Here is a 17,627-nt window from a genome sequence, read left to right on the forward strand (position 1 = left end):
AAAAGCATTTTTTAAAAAAAGCTTGATAGCAGAAATCTTTGGGTAATAATGATCCAGGTGTCTCTGTCAGTTCTTCATTTCCTGGGGCTGCTGGGTGCATTGACACACAGAGATGCCCAGAAAAGAGCTGTGCTTGCAAACACAGGGAGCAGCACACTCCTGCTACAGAATGGGGGCTCCAGACTCTGATTGCACCTCCTGATCAGCAGAAAAAATCTGAGCCTGCCTCCTGATGTATGTCTTTATTTATATACACATTTGTTCATATGCAGCATAACATGCCTATTTTGAATATACAGAGATTAGAAAATGAAGGCATAAAGATTAAAAAAATACAGTTTAAAATATTCATTTTGTGAATGGTACAAAAAGATTTCATTCCTGCACCCCAGTGGATGGTTTTGTGCCCCTGACTTTGGAGGACAAAAAACTTGAAACACAGAGTCATGGCTAATGTGACACATTACAGGTTTTTTGGCACACTGTCCAGTTTCCTAGGGATTTAGATACTTTCCCTCCAGGAAACATTCCTTTTAGCAGCCTTTGTGCTCCAATCAGGAATTTAATAGCCCATAGAAATGACACAAGTATTTTCTTTCTGAAGTGGCTTCTCTAGGTCAGTGCTGAGGCACAGCTGAGTGTGTGCAGCTTTCAGAGTGCCTGTTGGGAAGCAATAATTCCATGGTGCAATAATTCCATGGAGTGTGCTAGCCCAGCACTGAGCTCTGGGAAGGGAGAGAAATGCAATAATTCCATGGTGCAATAATTCCAGGGAGTGTGCTAGCCCAGCACTGAGCTCTGGGAAGGGACAGAATGCAATAATTCCATGGTGCAATAATTCCATGGTGCAATAATTCCAGGGAGTGTGCTAGCCCAGCACTGAGCTCTGGGAAGGGAGAGAAATGCAATAATTCCATGGTGCAATAATTCCATGGAGTGTGCTAGCCCAGCACTGAGCTCTGGGAAGGGAGAGAAATGCAATAATTCCATGGTGCAATAATTCCATGGTGCAATAATTCCAGGGAGTGTGCTAGCCCAGCACTGAGCTCTGGGAAGGGAGAGAAATGCAATAATTCCATGGTGCAATAATTCCATGGTGCAATAATTCCATGGAGTGTGCTAGCCCAGCACTGAGCTCTGGGAAGGGAGAGAAATGCAATAATTCCATGGTGGAACATGCTAAGCCAGCCCTAGGCTCTGGGAAGTGAGAGAAATGCAATAATTCCATGGTGCAATAATTCCATGGTGCAATAATTCCATGGAGTGTGCTAGCCCAGCACTGAGCTCAGGGAAGGGAGAGAAATGCAATAATTCCATGCTAGCCCAACACTGAGCTCTGGAAAAGCACAGAATGCAATAATTCCATGGTGGAAGGTGCTAGCCCAGCCCTGTGCTCTAGGCAAGCACAGAATGCAATAATTCCATTTTAGTCCAGCCCTGGGCTCTGGGCAAGCACAGAATTCAGTAATTCCATGGTGGAAGGTGCTAGCCCAGCCCTGGACTCTAGACAAGCACAGAATTCAGTAATTCCATTCCATCCCAGCCCTGGGCTCTAGACAAGCACAGAATTCAGTAATTCCATTCCATCCCAGCCCTGGGCTCTAGACAAGCACAGAATTCAGTAATTCCATTCCATCCCAGCTCTGGGCTCTAGAAAAGCACAGAATGCAATAATTCCATTCCATCCCAGCTCTGGACAAGCACAGAATTCAGTAATCCCATGGTGGAATGTGGGCAAGCACAGAATTCAGTAATGCCCACAGCTGTGCCCTGCTCAGTGCCCCTTCTCTCTGTCTCCCCAGGCGAGTGCAAGGCGCGGCCGCGGCCGCCCAAGGCCAAGGGCGAGCGCAGGAGGAAGCAGCAGCCGCCGTTCCCGGCCCCGTTCCCGGCGCCGCCGCCCTCGCTGCCGCCCCAGCAGCCGCCCGAGGCCGGGCCGGGCCCAGCGCGGCCCCCGGGGCCCGCCCCAGGCCCAGCCCCGGCCCCAGGCCCGGCCCAGGGCCCCCTCAACGTGGTGCCCCCCGCGGGGGCGCCGGCCCCCGAGGACGACTTCAGGCCGCGGCCCATCATCCCCATGCTGTACGTGGTGCCCCGCAGCAAGAAGGTGGTGTTCGACAAGGAGCACATGTCCTGCCAGCAGGCCTTCGAGCAGTTCGCCACGCAGCAGGGCCTGGGCTGGCGCCCCGCCAAGGAGCACGATGGCGCCCAGGCCCAGCAGGGCCAGCTCGCCACTGAGGTCAGGGGGCAGGGGCAGAGGGCACAGGCCAGGGGCAGGGGGCATGGGCATGGCCGGGGCAGGGGGCGTGGGCAGGGCAGGGTCAGTGGGTACAGGCCAGGGGCAGGGGGCATGGGCAGGCCAGGGCAGGGGGTGTGGGCAGGGCAGGGTCAGTGGGTACAGGCCAGGGGCAGGGGGCATAGGCAGGGTCAGGGGGCATGGGCAGGGCCAGGGGGTATGGCCCAGTGTCGATGGGCACAGCCCAGGGTCAGTGGTTATGGGCCAGGGTCAGTGGTTATGTGCCAGTCACTGGGCACAGCCCAGGGTCAGTGGTTATGGGCCAGGGTCAGTGGGCATGGCAAGGTCAGTGGTCACAGGCCAGTGGCCAGGGCAAGGACAGCTCTAGGGCCAGGCTGGGTGGGTGCATTACCTGCTCCAGGGGGTGCCATCCTGGCCCTGGCAGGGCTGGAGCTGGGTGGGTGCAGGGCCAGGCTGGGTGGGTGCATTCCATGCCCTGGCAGGGCTGGAGCTGCTTTCGGGTCCCTTCCAGCCCAAACCCTGTGGGATTTCACAGTTCACCATTCCCTGGAGTCCCCAGCTGTGTGTGACTGAGCAGACTTTCCATCAGCTGCTGGAATTGGCAGCTTGTCAATGTTCTGAGCTGCCCTGCTTTGAAGGAAACTCTGCAGTTTACCCAACTTCTGCAGAGTTGGTGTTGGCTTTTATCTGCTCCAGGAATTGGCTGGGAAAGCCTCAGTGGTTCAGCCAAAGGGCAGAGGAGAGTTTGCTGTGTGCATCCAAACCCCTCTGCAGCAGGGGCTGTGCCTCTCCTGCCCTGTTCCCTCCTGTGGGTGCCCACCCAGCTCCTTGTGCTCCTCCCAGGCCGCTTCTGCCTTCTCCAAGATGAAGATGGAGATCAAGAAGAGCCGGCGGCACCCGCTGGGGAAGCCGCCCACGCGCTCGCCGCTGTCCGTGCTCAAGCAGGAGACCTCCAGTGATGAGGGTGAGTGAGCAGCCCCAGCCCTGGGCTCTGCCTGAGCTGCCACTGCTGAAACCTTGCACAAAACTGGGTGGCCTGAAACTTCTGTGTTCCCTGTAGCTGGGAGGAAATGCAGCGCGTTCCCGTTTTGATAACCCAGCTGGAAACAAAACTCCTCCGTGGGAGGTGTCACTTCTCACCTCCCACCCTTTTTTCACTCAAGAAAAATATTTTGCTGGCTGCAGAGTGAGGCAGCGTTTTGGGCAAAGGGAAAAAAGAGTTTGCAGAAAATAATGTCTTAAAGGCAAAGCTCTGTTTTGGGTGTTGCAGGGGGATGAGATCTGTTCCCCTGGAGGCAGTGGAGGTCAGGCCTGCCCTCATGTGTGAGGAAAATCAGTCCTAACCTTTTGCTTGGCTCCTAATTCACATCAGTGTTGGGGTCCAACTTTCCTTGGCAGATGCAGAAATGAGAATTAAAATGTTTTTTGGTGGTTGATGTACATCACTGATTCTTCTGTTCCCACATTCCATTCCCCAACAGTCTGGACCAAAGGGAAAGAAAAGATTCTTACCTCTCCCTCTGTTTTGTGGTGTAATTTCCCACTTTGGGGCCTTCCCCACATTACTCAGAATATGCACAAGCCCCCACAGCTCCTCATTCCAAAGGACAAAATCTTCCCAGTTCACTCCTTCAGGAGCTTGCTTTGATTTTGGAGCAGCCTCCTGCAGGAGGGGCTCTCCTGAGCACCCACAGCTCCTTTCCTTGCCAAGGAGGTGCATTTGGTGCCTTCCAAGTGTGTGATATGGAGTGGAGTGTGCAGAGGCAGCTGAGACTTCATCTTGTTTGGTGTGAGACCTTGGAACCAGCTCTGTGCTGGAGGATCCTCATTAGGGAAATTCTTCTCACTGCTTTGACTTGTTGGATGGTGTTTGGGGACTTGGCTGGTGGAGCAGGAGCAGCTCTTGTGGAAGCTTCTGTGGCATTTCCTGGGGACTGATTTTCAGCTCTGCTGGGCAAAGTCTGATCAAACAGATTCTTCCCTCCCCACCAGGGAAAAGAGGCAGCTCCCTGCAGCCTGGGCTTTTTCAGGGAATGATGTGAAGGATGAGCTGCAGGAGGAACAGTGAGCACATGGAAATGAAGGGAATGCACATATTACACAAAGGTTCAGCCCAGACAAATAGTTGCAATGTGGGAGCCAAACTGGATGCCTTGTGTGCCCCTGGGTCCATCCTGGAGGAGCCAAGGTGGCAGCACACCAGTCACTCCCTTTCTCCTCTCCCTCTGTCACTCTGGATTAGGCTGCTGCTCTCACTGGTTCCTCTGGTATCAGAAATCCTGGCCTGTCACCTGATGTGCCTCAGCTGAAATTTGGAGAAATGTGGGTTTTGATTCATGTCTGTAAAATAAACAAGATAAGACACTTTTCAGGAAGTAACCCTCATATGAAATGTGACAGAGCCACACAGCCAGCACTCATCACCTCAAAAGAGGGATTCATTAAACACAATAAAATTTTCACATTGTCTGACAAATATGGGCAACATTTAAAATCTGAGATGTAAACTCAGCCATTAACGTTTTGCTCCAAGTTCCTTTTATCCTTTCAGGTGACCCAAGAGTCAGAAAATCTTCAAAGGGAGGGAGAAATGGGGAGGAGACTTAGACTTGTAGAGCAGAACATAAACTGCTTATTTCCAGTAATTAACAGTGAAGCAGTGAACAATTTGGTTTAATGTGCTGAGCTCTGGGGATAATGTTCTTCCAAGATGGTTTTGAGTTCCCTCTTCTTTTGGAAACTTTGCAGATTGGTGATGCAGGGAGTGATTTACACTCAGCCTTGTGTGGAAAATTTCTTTAACACTTACAGTGACTCAAAAGTCCTTCATAAGGAAGGGTAAGAAACTTGGACCCCCAGACTGCCACAAATGGGTTCTGCAGTGGTTTAATTGTGAAATGCCAAGGACCTTTTAAAGGTTTATAAAATAAAGAATTAGCAAACTAATTAGCAGGAGCAGTGCCTGGCAGAGGGAGGGATGGTGGGGAATGCAGAGGGGAGTGGGAATGGCTGGAGCAGCACTGGAATCCCCTACTGAAGTTCAAATTAAATCTTCATCAAAAGGATGGTGGAGGTTTCACAGCTGGAAAGGGGAGGGAGTTCCAAAGGCAGGAAATCTCCATTTTCTCCTTCCTCATGGCCAGTTCCTTCAGGTCACTCCTGTCCCTGCCTTGTGGGACTTTCTGGCCATTTGAGGAAATATTTGGGGCAAATGAGAGACCATGGGGGAGTTGAGTGTTTTTATTTATTGCACTTCTTGTGTTGTTGAGACCTGAGCTGTGTAACTCACCCTTGCTCCTTTTGCCTCTTCTAACCATAAACTCTTTTGCCTTTACTGACTGCCCATTGTTTTGGGATTTTGTTTTCCTTTTCATTCTAGAAATGTTTCCATTTTCTGGAGAGGAAGATATGAGTGATCCAGAGGCTTTGAAATCTTTACTTTCCTTCCAGTGGAAGAACAAAGCACTTAATTTCCCAGCTGAAAGGAAGTTCAATGCAGCTGCTGCCCTGAGTGAGCCATACTGTGCTGTCTGCACCCTCTTCTACCCCTACAACCAGGTAATTCCTGCTCAGGCAATCATTAAGGCTGGAACAGACCTGCAGGATCAAGTGCAGCTGTGAATCCCCCAGCACTGTGCTCACCCCAGAGCCACATCCCCAGTCTGTGCCCAGCTGTTTTGTGTGCAGGTGTTGTTTGGGATGGTGACCCCAGTGATCCTCTGGGCATGGCCTGACCACACCTTCCCTGGAGAGGCTTTCCCTGAGGTCCCACCTGAACCTGTGGCACTGCTCAGATGGATGGGTTAGGGTGCAGACATTCCTGATGGAGACAAACCCAGGCAAATGTGCCCACCAAAGAAATGTGTTTGGGTTTGGCAGTGCTTGGAGCCTTTTTTTGTTATTTTTCCTGGCTTCTCTGGCTTGCTCAGTGTTCATTTTGAAATCACACTAAAGGATCTTTGCAAACACAGAGAAAAGTCACACCAGGCTCCTTTCTCCACACGGGCTGGAGTTGCTGAATTTATGCAAACAAGCCACAAAATAAAGATTTCCTGAGTAAGCACATCCATCACCTTTTTTTGGAAACTACCAATATGCTTTGGGAGATGTTATGAGTGGAAAGGCAAAATTCATCAGATGAATTAGTTCTTTGTGCAGTTGTGCATTGATTTGTTCTCACATAAAGCCAAATCTGCCTTTGTGTGCCCACCAGGAATTCGTGCCTTAGGTACTTGTAGCTGTGTTGGAAGCTTTTCCTGAGGAAAGCAGAACCCAGCCCCCCCTTCAATAAAATCTCTTGATTTATTATATGGACTGAAAATAAAATATCTGTTCTGATTGCTGGCTGCTGTGAGGAAAACTGGGTGCAGCTGAGCTGGTTTTATCCATTGCTTTTAACTCTGCTACCAGAAGCCTTGAAATGTCCTTCAGGAGAACTTCTTGCAGGAAAAGTAGGGAAGGATGCCAGAGGGATGGGGGAGGGGGAGGGAATGTCTTGCTTTTAGTAATATTTTCCTTTTTATTTTTCCTTGGTGTTTTCAGCTGCAATTTAGGAATTTAGATTTTTGCAGAAGAAAAACAGGAAAAGCTGCTCATTATTCTAATGCTTCTTGGAGCTTTCACAACAAATCACAGATCCCAGTTGCTGCCTGAGGAGGGGGAGAAGCAGGGCAGGGTGGGAGTTGGGATTTGAGGTGATTTTTGGTGGCATTTTTGCAAAGGGAGGTTCAGGGTGGGAATGCAGCCGTGGCCAGGCTGCTGAGTGATGGGATTTTCTCTGCAGTCCTCACAGGTGGAGAGGGAGGCTGCAGGGGAGCCTCCCTCCCTGGTGCAGCTCTCCAGGTGTGGGCAGAGGAGCAAGCCCCTGATCCCTGAGATGTGCTTCACCTCCAGCGGGGAGAACACGGAGCCCCTGCCCTCCAACTCCTACATTGGGGAGGATGGCACCAGCCCCCTCATCTCCTGTGCCAAGTGCTGCCTGCAGGTCCATGCCAGTGAGTGTCTCACCTTCCCAAACCTGGGCCCTTCCTGGCTGTCCCCGAGGTCCTTCTTGGCAGGTCTGTGTCCTGTCACTCCCATTTTTATCTTTCTCTGGAATCCCAGAAAGGTTTGGCTTGGAAGGACCTTAAAGCCCATCCAGGTCCCATCCCCTGCCACAGGCAGGGAACCTTTCTCTCAAAGCATTTCTGTGGATTCTAGTCCATCTTGACAGTCACTGATCTGAAAATACACACCAATATTCTTTGTATTGCTGGTTTTGTTGGCTGATTCTTCTCTGTCTCACAGAAAAGATTCTTTCTTTTGATACCTTTCATTTTTTGTAATAAAGCAGAACTCAAAGGCTTTATTGCACTCTTTTCTCTCACATATTTTGTTCCAATATTGTTCTGCTGGGGGAGGCTATATTGTTCCTGCATGCAGCAGAGATTGTGGGGTAGTTTGAGATACATTTTATTAGTATCTGTGATAGTGTTTGTAGTAATGGCACTTGATTACAAAAGGGAACATATGTCTGTTTGCTTCCCTGATAGTTATGTCTAAAAGAAATCTGATTAATCCTGGTGGAGTGTACCTTCAGTGGAGATTGTACAGCATCCAGTTAACATTTGTGACGAATTACTGTTCAGCTGTTTGATCTTGACAGATGGGGAATCTTATTTGACTTGCATCAGCTGGAATTACTTCTGTTGTTCCAATTTTAGAGTCTGCAGGTCCCTGTGCAGCTCAGCAGGGCTGGGAGCTGGAAGGCAACTTTGGTGTCTGTGCTGAATCCCTAATGGTGGTCATTTCTGGCTGATCAGGCCATGGGATGCAGAGTGGGTGTGAGGAGAAGATTTCATCCTGCCTTCACAGTTCAGGGCTGCAGCATCCTGTCCATCCTTAGTCCAGTCTCTCAGGATGGTTTCTCTGGCCAAATTCCCTTTAAGGACAGAGGGAGGGAAGGTGATGTTAATCTGCAGGCTCAGGCCTAAGATCCATCTTTTTTTAGAGAAACTCAGTTTTATATTTTGGCTGTGCTCTCCCTTTGAGGCAGGACAGGACAGGTGTTGAATCTGATGGAGGCTCCAGTGCCTGGTTGTTTCCTTGGGTCTGTGACATCCCTTTGCCTTTGCTGCAGAGGATCCATTTGCTGTTACTGCAGGCTTGCAGTGGTGAGGTGTGTTTTGGCTGACTGGAAAACCAGCTGGCAGCTGTGTGTTCTTGGGAAGTGCCCTCTCAAGCTGTGCTGCCTTCCAGCAGCCAGGGGAAGCTTTGGGGAGGTTTCTGGGCTTTGACAAAATCCATAAAAAGAGGATATTTTTCTTGCTCTGCTTGGATGATGCTCATGGGACAGCCTGGGGCTCAGTGAATGGGAATGTTCTGCCCTCACAGAATCACTGAGGTCAATCAACTCCAAACCTCAGCCCAGCACCAGCCAGGGCCCAGCTGCCACATCCATGACTTTTCTGAGCACTGCCAGAGATGGTGATTCCACCTCTGCCCTGGGCAGGCTCTTCCAGTGCTTTACAGCCCTTTCCATGAAGAAATTATTCCTAATTTTCAATCTAAACCTTCCCTGGTGCAGCTTGAGGCTGTGCTCAGGGTCTGGCTCTCCCTGAGCTCAATTTTGGACTGAACACCCCTGTCCCTGTTCTAGGCCTGGGTGGAATTTGCTTCCCTGATTTGCCATATGATGAAAAGAGACCTCAGATGTGGAGAGCAGCTGCAGATCCATAGTATTGACTTTTTTTGACATGCTGTTTATCTGGTTAAGTGGATGATATTTATAAATCAGGCTGTGGTGGCAATCCCAGTGCTTTCTGAATGTCTTCTTTTGAGTTTAATTCAGTAATTTGAGATTGTTGTTCCCAGCTGAAATTTTCTGTTCAGTTTGTTAGGGTAGGTGAAGGCTGGGTGGGATTTTGTTGGGAAGGATAGAGGCTGGATGGAATGAGCTGTGTGTTAGCTGAGATGCTTATCTTCAATTTTCCACTCACTTTACAAGCTTGCAGGAATCACACAGATCTGCTTCTCCAAAACTGGATCTGTGTCTTTTCCCCATTGTTTTCAGTGACAAACCTCAGTGCCTTTTATAGAAATTTAAGGACTTTTTTTTGTTCTTATTTCCCTGTCTCTATAATACCACTTCACTATTTTGGTGTTGTTGTTGGTGCTTGAGTGTTACAGTAATTGATGCTTTTAACACTTCCTATAACCATAAATTAAATACTATTAACCATGTGGAATGCAGGTATTTAATTTCCTTGTAGTATTATTGGGCTTGCCCTTCCTCATAACACCAGACAGCAAAAGGAACTGCTTCAACCTTGCCAGAATTCAGTGCCCTTCCCTGTTCTTGATGCACTCCAGCAGTGGTGGCATCACCTTGGAGCCCATTTCCTGCCTAAAGAAACAAAGCCTTGCTAGAAAAGTGAAAAACCAACGTGGGGGTTACCTGTGGGAGGGTTTGGTTGGTTTGTTTTCAGACCTGCTGGTCCCAATTCTGATTTTGTCAGAGCCTATTGAATGCAGTTCCTGAAATGCTTTCAGAGTCGTTTCTGAGCTGAGAAGTGCTGGAGTGCAGCAGGGCAGTGCTGTCCTGGCATGTCCCTGCTGTCCCCAGCCCTGTCCCTGTGTCCCTGTCCCTGTCCCCAGCCCTGTCCCTGTCCCTGCTGTCCCTGTCCCCACTCAGGCTCTGTTCCCTGCTCTCCGTGTCCCCAGACCTGTCCCTGTCCCCAGCTCTGTCCCTGCTCTCTCTGTCCTTGTCCGTGTTTGTCCCTGTCCCCAGCCCTGTCCCTGTCCCTGCTCAGGCTCTGTTCCCTGCTTTCCCTGTCCCTGTTTGTCCCCGTCCTCACTCAGGCTCTGGGCTCTGTTCCCTGCTGTCCCCAGCCCTGTCCCTGTCCCTGTCCCCGTCCCCGCTCATGCTCCTGTCCCCGTCCCCGTCCCTGTCCCTGTCCCTGTCCCCGTCCCCGTCCCTGTCCCTGTCCGCGTCCCCGCTCTTGCTCCTGTCCCTGTCCCCGTCCCCGCTCATGCTCCTGTCCCCGTCCCCGTCCCTGTCCCTGTCCCTGTCCCTGTCCCTGTCCCTGTCCCTGTCCCTGTCCCCGCTCATGCTCCTGTCCCTGTCCCCGTCCCTGTTCCTGTCCCTGTCCCTGTCCCCGTCCCCGTCCCTGTCCTGTCCCCGTCCCCGTTTGTCCCCGTCCCCGCTCATGCTCCTGTCCCCGTCCCTGTCCCTGTCCCCGTCCCTGTCCCTGTCCCTGTCCCCGTCCCCGTCCCTGTCCCCGTCCCCGTCCCTGTCCCTGTCCCTGTCCCTGTCCCTGTCCCTGTCCCTGTCCCCGTCCCCGTCCCTGTCCCCTGTCCCTGTCCCCGTCCCCGCTCATGCTCCTGTCCCTGTCCCCGTCCCTGTCCCTGTCCCCGTCCCCGTCCCTGTTTGTCCCCGTCCCCGCTCAGGCTCCTGTCCCTGTCCCTGTCCCTGTCCCCGTCCCCGTTTGTCCCCGTCCCCGCTCAGGCTCCTGTCCTTCCCCCCAGGCTGTTACGGGATCCGCCCGGAGCTGGTGAACGAGAGCTGGGCGTGCTCGCGGTGCTCGGCCGGCGCCTGGGCAGCGGTAAGGGCTGGGCTGGGCCGGCACCCTGGTGCTGCAGGGATGGTTTCTGGGGGTTCAGCTGGCCTGGGGCGTCCCGGGGCTGCAGCGGCTTTCTGGGGAGCATGAGCAGCCGGCAGAGCCTTTGGGCCCCGCTCTGAGTGCCTGTGTTCCCGCAGGAGTGCTGCCTGTGCAATCTCAGGGGAGGAGCTCTCCAGATGACCACTGATGGCCGGTGAGTGCTGCCTTGGGTGCATTTCCCTTCCTTGCTGCACCTAATCCCCTTGTCTTGGGAGTTTGCTCTTAATGCTCAGTGTAGCAGCAGGTTTTGGGGTTCTGGAGGGAACTGCTGCTTGCTGATGGGGCAGGATGAGCCCAGGTGTCTGTGCTGCCCTGCACTTCAGCAGAGCTTCTAAACTCGTGGTTATTTCTCAGAGGCAAGTCTTCTCAGAGAATGTTTAGCATTGTGCAGAGGCAGGTGCAGGAGAAGGTTGATCTCTGCTGTTCCAGAGACATTTCCCTGATTAGCAGTCGCTTGGGAGCGTTGCCAAGGCTGCCAGCCCCTGGCAGTGAGCCTCGCTGCTGAGGGAGGCAGGGAAATGTTAACTGCCCTCCTGAGCATTTCATCCAAGCCATGCAGGCCCTGATTTGTGTCCTGTCCTGCTGCCAGGTGGGTGCACGTGATCTGTGCCATCGCTGTCCCCGAGGCGCGCTTCCTCAACGTCATCGAGCGGCATCCTGTGGACATCAGCGCCATCCCCGAGCAGAGGTGGAAGCTGGTGGGTGTCTTTCACTGGGGACACTGCTGGGAGCAAGAGCCAGAGGGAAAAGCTGTCACTAGACAGGAAAAGATTGTGTGGGTTCACAAAGCAGCTGAGATTGGAGGTGCTCTCGCTCTCATTTCCAAACAAAGGCTGCACTGTTTGTGTCTGCTGAGCCATGTCAGTGCTTTGGCACACAACCAGCTGTGACTCCAGATGTGCCTTTACTCTCTGGGAGTGTGCTGCACCCTGGGCAGAGCCTGGGACTCCTTCCCACCTGCAGGCAGGTGTGAACTGCCTGAAAGCTCTGTTTACTCCAGGTACTGAAGCAGGAGTGCAAGGGGATGTGGTGACTTGAGAGAGGCTGACTTGTTCATCTCTAATTCATCTTTCCTTACAGCATTTCACTTTTTCTATCAAGAAATCTCTTGTAGAAATGAATAAACATTTCTGTGACCCTGACTGCAAGGCAAGACTGAAAGGATTTTAATACCAGCCCAGCTCCAAGTTGTTATTTAGCTGTGTGGCCTCATCCGAGGGATTAGTAATGGACGATTCATTAGCTCAGAGCAATTTATCTTAATGTTAGTTAATGCTCCATCACCATAGTGTGTTATTGCAAAATAAATTGTGCTTTTGCTGCTTTTTTTGGTACAGAAGTCAGCTGGGTGACACAGTGTGGGCTGGGGAAGGTGCTGGAGCAGTGATAGATGGGTTAGTGCTGATGGATTCGTTAACAGAGCTGCTACTTAGTGCAGCCAGCCCGGGTGAGAGATTAGCAGGAACCTATCCCTGCTTCCAGAGTTATTTCTCTGTTGTGCAAATGGGTTTTGTACACAAATGTGAATGTAAAAAGCATTCATTATTCAGCAGGAGTGATGGGGCAGTGCAATGGCAGGGTGATAAATCTTGCAGCCGTGGCTCTTTATGGATCAGCTGACACTTCCAACGTGCATCCTCTTCATTACCAGCACTTGTAACGCTGAACTTCAAATCCTTTTACACAACTCTCACTTGTATTGCTTAATGGAGCCTCACGAGGCAACAGGACTTAATTCTTTAACCCTTCCTTGGCTGCCTGGCAGTGCTGCAGAGCCAGGGCAGTGCCTGTGTGTGTGACTCTGCTGCTCTGCTCCAAAGCAGAGCCTGTGCCTGCCAGAGCCTCTGCATGGACCCTCTGCACCCAATTCTTCATTCCTCAGTTAAAGCTGCCAAGGTTCATAGAATCCCAGAATATCCTGAGTTGGGAGGGTCCCCACAGAGCATCAGTCCAACTCCTGGCCCTGCACAGACACCCCAACAATCCCTCCCTGTGCTGTCCAAACACTCCTGGAGCTCTGGAAAGAAATTTTGTTTGATTTCTTCTGTTTTATCCCATTTGCACCTCGTGTTTTCTTCTGGCATGATGGGCTTGGTGCAGTACTTGATAAAAGTGGGAAAAATGGAAAAGGAGGGAAGGAATGATGTGAAGGGTGAGGACAGGTGATGTGAATGGATGAAGGTAGTGGGGGAGAGAGGAGGTAGGGGTTATCCATGGTTATTATTTGATTTTTTGATATGTTTGTATTGTTTTAAGTTCCTGTGATGAGGGCTGAGGTACCAAGGAGTGGCAGTGACCTGGTGAAAGGCACAGCCTGTTCTCTGCCCAGGTATCCCTGTGCAAGCACAGACTTTTCAGTCCATTTGTGGGAATGGCACCATTTTCAGCACTGCAGTTTCCTGCTCCCAGATTGATGGCACATTACAGGCCTGTGCACATAAATTATTGATGACGTGGAAATTTGGAATAATTAGCTGTCATTCCTCAGTGGGGTAAATGAATTGCAGTGTTCATCATGCAGCAGACAGCCCATTTCTTACTCTCAGCTATGACCTGACTCTGGTGTGCATTTATTCTGAAGATTTCTCTCCTGTGCTTTGGACTCTTTTCCCTCCCATAGAAAATGCCTTTAAATCTCCCTGTGCAGCTTTCCCCCAGCACTTGGAACTGCTGTTCCTGTCCATCCCATCTCCCACACTTCCAGACCTGCATTTCCATACCATCCCAGGCTGGTTTGGGTTGGGAGGGGCCTTAGATCCCCCCCAGTGCCACCCTGCCATGGCAGGGACACCTCTCACTGCCCAGGTGCTCCCAGCCCATCCCAGCCCTGGGCTCTGCCAGGGGTGGAGCAGCCACAGCTGCTCTGGGCACCCTGTGCTGTGCTGCACCACCCTCCCAGCCAGAACTGTCACTTCCCCACCACTCCTTCCACTGCAGGCTCACTGTCCCTCACATCCTGCCAGCACTGGCCCTGCTGCTGGGACCAGGGGCATGGACAGGTTAATAATGGGATCTGTGCTCTTGGCTCCCCTCAGTCCTGCTGGGCACTTCCCTGGTGCTTATCTGCCTCTGGAACATGCTTTGCAGAGAGATAAAGCTCAGCCTATTAAAGGCTAAACCCACGTTCTGGCAGCACTCAGGCTCTGGCTTTGAATTTCCTGGCTTTTGTTTGTGTGTGTAAAAAGGCCAAATTAATCTTTGGTGTAAACAAACTGCCTTCAGTTAATTCAGAGGAAGGAGTGGGACTTATTTCATATAAATGTGGGGCAGAGCCAGGCAGGGAGGGGGGTGTTGCTCAGGAGTAAGGAAGAATAAATCTGTTCTTTGGCATCTTCTGCTTTCAAGGAAGAAAAGTTTTCCTGGAGAAGGAATCACAGAATCCCAGAAGGGTTCGGGTTGGATGGGACCTTGAAGGTTTTGGAGTTCAAAGGCACTTTTGTCTCATGTGTGTGATATTAATTCTGGTTTGCCTTTCCCAGCCTCAGATGAGGTAAAGAAGCTGCCCCAGCCCTGGGAGTGTCCAGGGCCAGGTTGGACAGGGCTGGATGAGCTTTAAGGTCCTTCCAGCCAAAACCATTCTGGGATTCCAGTGACAGATCCCTGGAAATGTTAGAAACTGAGTGGTGTTTCCAAATGGATCCCTGCAAACATTGCCCAAGCATCCATTCTTTAAACTGGGATTCCCAAAATCTCCTTTTCTGTATTTCTGAGGGGCTGGAAACAAGAGCTGGTGCTGTTACAGGGAGTGAGGAAATTTGTCTGGTTCCCACTACAGCTCCTGCTCACTGTCAGTGCCACCAGGCTCAGGAGTTTTAGCTTTGAGAAAATGTAATTTCTTTTTAAAGCAGCCACGTCTTACATTGATTTACCTAATAACTGGGTCTGCTTTGCAGAAAATGAGTGTGAAAATGTCTCCAAGATTTCAGACCTTTTCCCCCCTCATAAATCCATTTATTTCATACAATGTTTTTATTTCTTTTGTTTGCAAAACTGACTGAATTATCCACAGTAGCTCATCTGACATGGATGCCAATAAAATATTTATGGTTGATATGCTTATGCATCTAAAATAAACACACAGGATTTTTGTTCCATTATATGATTTTATATTCCATGAGATCTAATCAATACAATGTCCCTTTAAATATAATCCAGCAAATTGCCACCCAGTTACTGGGTTCTGTTCTTTCAGAAAAATGGCAATGTTGTTTTCCAGCAGTGAGGATCCAGCTGCTGCTGGGTTAATGCAGTGGGTGCAGTGCTGGCTGTCAGGAGGGTGAGGCTGCAGCAGTTCCCTGGTGCTGTGCCCAGGCTGGCTGTGCCCAGTGTGTCCCAGGGCTGTGGGGCTGAGGCAGGAGGGACAGTGGCTGCTGGGGTTTCCTGGCTGGCAGGGATCCTCAGTGGGGGCACACACAGCCCTGGCCTGGCACCTTGGGGGAGGCACTGCAGCCACAGCTCTGAGCTGTGCCAGGCACCTGTGCCAGGGCTGGGGGCTCTGGGGCTCTGCACAGCCCCAGGCTCTGCTCCCTGCAGAGATCCCAGCTCTGGGGGTGCCCCATGGCAGAGCTGGGTGTGAATCCAGCTGTGCTCCATGGCAGAGCAGGGTGTGAATCCAGCTGTGCCCCATGGCAGAGCAGGGTGTGAATCCAGCTGTGCTCCCTGGCAGAGCTGGGTGTGAATCCAGCTGTGCCCCATGGCAGAGCAGGGTGTGAATGCAGCTGTGCTCCCTGGCAGAGGTGTGTGTGTGAATCCAGCTGTGCCCCATGGCAGAGCAGGGTGTGAATCCAGCTGTGCTCCCTTGCAGAGCAGGGTGTGAATCCAGCTGTGCCCCATGGCAGAGCTGGGTGTGAATCCAGCTGTGCCCCATGGCAGAGCAGGGTGTGAATCCAGCTGTGCCCCATGGCAGAGCTGGGTGTGAATCCAGCTGTGCTCCATGGCAGAGCAGGGTGTGAATCCAGCTGTGCCCCATGGCAGAGCAGGGTGTGAATCCAGATGTGCTCCCTTGCAGAGGTGTGTGTGTGACTCCAGCTGTGCCCCATGGCAGAGCAGGGTGTGAATCCAGATGTGCCCCATGGCAGAGCTGAGTGTGACTCCAGCTGTGCTCCCTTGCAGAGCAGTGTCTCACTGCAGCTGTGCTCCCTGGCAGAGGTTCTCACTGCAGCTGTGCCCTATGGCAGAGCTGTGTGTGACTCCAGCTGTGCTCCATGGCAGAGCAGTGTCTCACTGCAGCTGTGCCCTATGGCAGAGCTGGGTGTGAATCCAGCTGTGCTCCCTGGCAGAGGTGTGTGTGTGACTCCAGCTGTGCTCCCTTGCAGAGCAGTGTCTCACTGCAGCTGTTCTCCCTTGCAGGGGTGTGTGTGTGAATCCAGCTGTGCTCCATGGCAGAGCTGGGTGTGAATCCAGCTGTGCTCCCTTGTAGAGGTGTGTGTGAATCCAGCTGTGCTCCCTTGCAGAGGTGTGTGTGTGACTCCAGCTGTGCTCCATGGCAGAGCAGGGTGTGAATCCAGCTGTGCTCCCTTGCAGAGGTGTGTGTGTGACTCCAGCTGTGCTCCATGGCAGAGCAGTGTCTCACTGCAGCTGTGCTCCCTTGCAGAGCAGTGTGTGTGGCTCCAGCTGTGCTCCATGGCAGAGCTGGGTGTGACTCCAGCTGTGCTCCCTTGCAGAGCAGTGTCTCACTGCAGCTGTGCTCCCTGGCAGAGGTGTGTGTGTGACTCCAGCTGTGCTCCCTGGCAGAGCAGTGTCTCACTGCAGCTGTGCTCCCTTGCAGAGGTGTGTGTACTGCAGGAAGAGGATGAGGAGGGTCTCTGGGGCCTGTGTGCAGTGTTCCTACGAGCACTGCTCCACCTCCTTCCACGTCACGTGCGCGCACGCGGCCGGGGTGCCCATGGAGCCCGAGGACTGGCCCTACGTCGTCTCCATCACCTGCTTCAAGCACAAGGCAGCAAACCAGAACGTGAGCTTTGGCCTGGCCTGGCCTGGGGGTGCACTGGGTGTTTGGGGTTTTGTGGGGTTGTTTTGTTTCTGGGGTTTTTTTTAATGGTTTCTCCCCATTGTTGGCTCAAAACGTTTTGTGCATTTAATGCAGAGGGATTGCCTGTTGGGGATGGCTTTAACCTGCAAGAGGGCTGGTTTGGGTGGGGTACTGGGGAGGAATTCCTGGCTGTGAAGAGGGAAGAGCACTGGCACAGGGTGCCCAGAGCAGCTGTGGCTGCCCCTGGATCCCAGGCCGGGCTGGGCACTGGGCTGGGAGCAGTGGGACACTGGGAGGTGTCCCTGCCATGGCAGGGTGGGCTGGGAGCAACTTTTTGCCACCCGTGGGATCTGGGGCATTTGCAGCATGGCTGGGCTGACCCTGCTGTGTCCCCAGGTGCTGCTGCACAGGGAGGTGGCCCTGGGGCAGGCTGTGATCACCAAGAACAGGAACGGGCTCTACTATCGCTGCCGCGTCATCGGCAGCAGCACCCAGACCTTCTACGAGGTCAACTTCGACGACGGCTCCTACAGCGACAACGTCTACCCCGAGAGCATCCTTGTAAGGCAGCTGGGGCCTGCACAGCACGGCTGAGCTGAGCCCTGGGCTGCAGCACTCAGCTGACTGCACTCTGCATTGCAATTTCTAAGTTGCTGCTCGCCCAGGAAAATCTCATCCTGCTCTTCATGACAGATCTTGTTTCTGACATGATCTCATTTATTTTTTGGTTGCTTTACAAAGATGTGGTCTTGCTGAATGCAGATGA

At 52.1% G+C, this 17,627-nt stretch overlaps 1 protein-coding gene across 4 annotated transcripts in view; it reads left to right on the forward strand.

Moving 5' to 3' along the window:
• KDM4B (lysine demethylase 4B) overlaps positions 1-17,627 on the forward strand; it is a 71,404-nt gene that overhangs the window by 50,892 nt on the left and 2,885 nt on the right. For 3 of the 4 annotated variants that reach the window (XM_056512357.1, XM_056512358.1, XM_056512359.1), the window contains 9 exons: positions 1,803-2,233; positions 3,095-3,215; positions 5,631-5,809; positions 7,035-7,245; positions 10,757-10,833; positions 10,989-11,044; positions 11,480-11,588; positions 16,658-16,843; positions 17,258-17,422. In XM_056512357.1, the coding sequence (XP_056368332.1) occupies positions 1,803-2,233; positions 3,095-3,215; positions 5,631-5,809; positions 7,035-7,245; positions 10,757-10,833; positions 10,989-11,044; positions 11,480-11,588; positions 16,658-16,843; positions 17,258-17,422 (1,535 nt within the window). Of the gene's footprint in view, positions 1-1,802; positions 2,234-3,094; positions 3,216-5,630; positions 5,810-7,034; positions 7,246-10,756; positions 10,834-10,988; positions 11,045-11,479; positions 11,589-11,970; positions 13,004-16,657; positions 16,844-17,257; positions 17,423-17,627 lie in introns of those variants that run through there. The other variant, XM_056512360.1, reaches the window with a different exon arrangement.

Source organism: Oenanthe melanoleuca, chromosome 28, assembly GCF_029582105.1.
Source record: "Oenanthe melanoleuca isolate GR-GAL-2019-014 chromosome 28, OMel1.0, whole genome shotgun sequence".
NCBI lineage: Eukaryota > Metazoa > Chordata > Aves > Passeriformes > Muscicapidae > Oenanthe > Oenanthe melanoleuca.